The sequence below is a fragment of the Rhinopithecus roxellana genome, chromosome 14 (genome assembly GCF_007565055.1).
Source record: "Rhinopithecus roxellana isolate Shanxi Qingling chromosome 14, ASM756505v1, whole genome shotgun sequence".
Classification (NCBI taxonomy): Eukaryota; Metazoa; Chordata; class Mammalia; order Primates; family Cercopithecidae; genus Rhinopithecus; species Rhinopithecus roxellana.
Genome location: NC_044562.1, coordinates 60474314 through 60478563, shown reverse-complemented (window position 1 = coordinate 60478563; position 4250 = coordinate 60474314). Strand labels below are relative to the sequence as shown.

At 61.0% G+C, this 4250-nt stretch overlaps 1 protein-coding gene across 3 annotated transcripts; it reads right to left on the bottom strand.

Annotated features, from left to right (window-relative positions):
- Positions 1-2258: 2258 nt before the first annotated feature.
- Positions 2259-4018, bottom strand: HES6 (hes family bHLH transcription factor 6). 3 transcript variants are annotated; one of them, XM_030917069.1, is made up of 4 exons: positions 3818-4018; positions 3654-3740; positions 3339-3561; positions 2259-3244 (listed from the first exon to the last, which is right to left on the bottom strand). In XM_030917069.1, exons 1-4 carry the CDS (start codon positions 3896-3898, stop codon positions 2820-2822), a joined length of 816 nt encoding a protein of 271 aa, XP_030772929.1. In that variant the 5' UTR covers positions 3899-4018; the 3' UTR covers positions 2259-2819. The 3 variants fall into 3 exon arrangements, with proteins under 3 accessions (XP_030772929.1, XP_030772930.1, XP_030772931.1); XM_030917070.1 differs by having other exon boundaries at positions 3480-3561; XM_030917071.1 differs by having other exon boundaries at positions 3116-3244; positions 3520-3561.
- Between the last annotated feature and the right edge of the window lie 232 nt (positions 4019-4250).

The window sequence follows — 4250 nt, the reverse complement described above, 5'->3', positions numbered from 1 at the left end:
CCCTGAGCAGGTGAGCAGGGATGGGGGACCATGTCCATGTGGGAAGCAGGCGCCACACTGCTTCACAATGGAAGGCAGAATGCCTGGGCCAGGGCGCAGGCAGGTGTCACAGACAGAGAATGTCCTTCATGACCACATCCTAATTCCCAGAACCTGCAAATATGCCAGTTTACATGGCAAAAGGGACTTTGAAAATGTGATTAAGAATTAAGCTAAAGCCCTTCATACAGGGAGATTATCCTGGATTCTCCGGGGGCGGGGGGAGGGGGCTGGTGTTATCACAAGGATCTTTAAAAGTAGAAGGAAGGAGAAGAAGTGACCACAGAATAAGGATCAGAGAGATGCAACGCTTCCAAGGAACTTTGAGAATGGAGGAAGGGAGCGTCCTCCTAGGAATGTGGGTGTCCCCTGAATGAAGACAGGGCAGAAGGAACACAGCACTGCCTGCCAACACCTTGATCTTAGCCCAGTGAATCCTGACAGACTTCTAACCGTGGAACTGCAAGATAATAACTGTGTGTTTGAAGCCACCAAGAGTGTAGTCATTGGTTTTGGCAGACATAGAAAACTAATACAGTGGGTCAGGGATTCGGATGGGAAGGAGACAGCCCTCAGAGAAGGGATCTGGGTGGGAAGGAGACAGCCCTCAGAGAATGGCTTGTGGGGAGCCTGGGGGCTCTGGGAGAGAGGAGCTGGTGTGAAACAACCAGTTGCCTGGGAAGCTGGTGGCCCCAGGCCGCCCCACAGGCAAGAGCAGCTCTCAGCCCCAGGAGACCAACAGTGGTCACTGGTGTGGGAGCCAGTTTACATTTCCAAAAGAAGCTGCACTTGAGGATTACTGTGAAGCTGACTTCGGGGCTGGAGGGGCACGGGGCCAGAGTTCTGGGTTAGTGGCTTCTGACCCTGGTCCTAGCAACACTTTTACTCCAGGTCAGCCTCCCGCACCTTGCCTCCTGGGCTTCCCCTTGACCCCCTCCTAGGGCCTCTGGGAAGGTGTGATGAGTGGATTTCAGAGGTGAAATTTGTTCCTTTGAAGCAGTCCGTGGCTGATGCTCCCTGAATGGCATGAAAGCTCATTGGCACGGCCTCTGGGTGGTATTGGGAGCCAGGGCTTTCAGGATGGCCCGTTATCCATCCGTGTCCCTGTGGGCACATCCTACATCAGTCTGTCTGAGGAAATAAAAATAATCCCAGGAATGACATTTCCATTGCTCGAGTGGGGCGCTGGCTCCTCACTGCCCCAGCAGCTCAGCTCCAGATGATAAAGTTAAAACTGCATCTGGTTATAGCCCAGTAGCTTCTATGATTGAATTGAGGTGAGTCAGAACGAACCCCAAACTTTGAAACACCCCTGGTGGCCAGGACCTGCTTGGGGGCTTTTGTAAAGGGGCTGCTGGGAAAGCTGTTCTTAAGGCAAAAGCACATGTCCAGAGAAGAGACCCCGATGTCAATCCTAAGTTGTCACACCTCGGCCCTAGCCTGGGGACTGCCAACCTCCAGTGAGAAGCTGCTGCTTTAGGGTCATGGAGCAGGAGGATGGGGCTAGGCTAACTGTGGTGGTGACTTCAGCCAGCTGGCCACGTGCTATCTGCAGGTCTTGCCCAGCCCAACAGGGCAGGCTCCTGCACCCCAGCTGCCCATCCTGCCACCCTCCATCCCTGAGGGTTCTGACCTCCTGGACCCAGTTTGACCTAAGGCTCAAGCCCCCCTGGGGCCTTGGTACTTTCATTTCAGGCTACAAACTGGGTGGGTCTCCTTGACCCTGAAGTCAATGGCACCAGTGGGAAGCCCCTTCTTCAGTCAAGATAAGCGACAACCTCACACAAGTAGACTGATGTCTACGTCGTGCTTGTGGGTCCTAAAACAGGTCTTTGAAAGATACTTTCAAGCCAAATGGGTAGCAATTAGGCATTATTTAATTATTTCTGAAGCTCATGAACAAGAACATGGCACAGAGACAGGTCATCTCCCTATCACTGAGTTACCCTGGAGACAAGCCTCGTGCAAACAAAATCCTTCACCAGGACACACACAATGCCCAAGAACAGGCTGGGCCTGAGGACCTGCCTAGCATCGGGGGCAGAAGCACTGCCTGCTGCAGACAGCCACGGAGTGCATCCCCACCACCATCACACTGCTCGCTCTGCTGAGAAAGGGTGAGGTTTTAAAGGATATTCACCAGCCTCAGATGCAGGGGAAATGTGCTTAGTTTAGCATTTACACATCTGACACATTAATGACATATCACTCAACGATACTTCAAGGGTAACTAACTCAAAAATCTTTATTTAGTACAATTGTCACATTTGATGTCAATGGAATACACAAACTCAAGTGTGCTACAAACAAGATGTACAGAGCCTCACAGCTCTGGGCAGTGCTGCAGACTGCACCTGCCTCTCGTCTCCCCGCTGATGTGGCAAGTTCAAGCTTTTGTTTAGCCCAGGGCTGCCTGGAACACTAGTGCCCAGCACCATTCCTGCCACCTCTGCCCCCAGAGCCGGCACAGGGCTGGTGAAGGCTGGGCGGGTGAACCTGGGACAACGCTGGTAGCTCTACAAGATTCTTCCTCCTGCCTGTAGCTCCCTCCCTCTACCCACCCCTGAGCTGCAGGGTCCCTAAAAGTTTCTTAAGAAACGGGGCTGGGGCCTGACTGGGCTGGTCACCAGGGGCTGCCCTGCAGGCCAACCACAGAAGGAGGGAGGGAAGACCTGGGAGACTTCCAAGGCGCCCGACCCCACCACATCTGAACCCCTGGGAGGAGGGAGGAGATCCAGGGAGGGCCAGGCCCACCCCTGCAGGACTCTGGCTGGCATTGGTCACCAAGGCCTCCAGACACTCTGGGCAATTTGGGCTGCGGTCAGGCTGCCCAGGGCTGTGGGCACCAAGTCAGACCCCTCAGCCGGAGCCCGACTCAGTTCAGCCTCAGGGGCCTCCTCCAGGTCAGAGCACAGGTCGTCCCCGGGACCAGGGAGGCTGGGTATCGGGGATCCCGGAACCCCTCCCGCAGGCCAGCCACTCCGCCCAGGGGCTCCAGGTGTCCCCGCCAGGGCGTCCCCCAGCAGATCCTGGAAGCTGCTGCCCTCACGCAGCGGCATGGACTCGAGCAGATGGTTCAGGAGCTCGGCAGCGACGGTGGCGTCGATGGCCTGGCACGTGGACACGAACGTGTGCACCTCGTGCATGCACTGGATGTAGCCGGCAGCGAAGCGCTCGCTCGCTTCCGCCTGCAGCTGCTCGCGCTCTGGGCCCGAGGGTGGGAGGGAGAGAGCCGCGTCCCGCGCGGTGAGCGGCGACTGCGTGGCCCAGCCCACCCGGCCCGCGGGGACGCTGCTCACCCAGGAGACGCGGGGGCGCACCCTGCTCCGGGGGGAGCCCTCGCCGCCAACAGGACAGGGGCGCCGGGAGGGAAGTCCTCCGTCTGGCGGGGGTTGCAGGCGCCCGCGGCCGGCGCCCCCGCCCGCCCCGCCGCCACTCACCGCGCGCCCGGCCCCGCAGCACACCCTGGACCCGTCGCACCGTCAGCTCCAACACCTCGGCGTTCTCCAGCTTGGCCTGCACCTGCGCGGGCGGGAAGGGCGGTGAGCCGGCAGCACGCTCCCGGACCCGCCCGCCCGCCCCGCAGCCCCACGGCGCCTGCCCGGCCGCCGCACCTCGGCGCCCGCCAGCAGCAGCCGCAGCTCCTGCAGGCTCTCGTTGATCCGCGCGCGCCGCTTCTTCTCCACCAGGGGCTTCCGGGCCTGCGGGGAGAGGGGCACTGAGTCCCAGCCCCGCACGGCCTCCCGCCCGCTTGCTGGCCCACGGCCCCGGCCCGCACCTTGCGGTCCCCTCGCGTCTCCCAGCCGTCCTCATCCTCACGGCCCACACGGTCCCGGCCAGGCGCCACGGGTGGCGCCATGCCCGCTCCGCTGGGGGCGCGGGACTGGGAGCGGCGGGACTGAGAGCGGCGGGGACCGGAGCGCCGGTGCTTCCGCTGCCCCGCAGCCGCCAGCAGCAGCCCAGCCGTCCGCGCTCCTCGCGGCTTCCGGCCCGCCACGGCCCCGCCCCTTTTATAGTCGCTTATTTGCATTTCAATGCGCCGATTGGCCGCGCGGGCCCGGGGCCGCCGACCGCGAGGCGCGCTGCAGCCAATCGGGGCAGCGCGCTTTGTGCGGCCCCGCGGCTCTGACGGGCGGCAGCTGGCTGAGCTAGGCGGGGCCCCCAGCCCGGCCTTCCCGAGACCCCCGCGGGGGCGGCACCGGGGCGGCGAC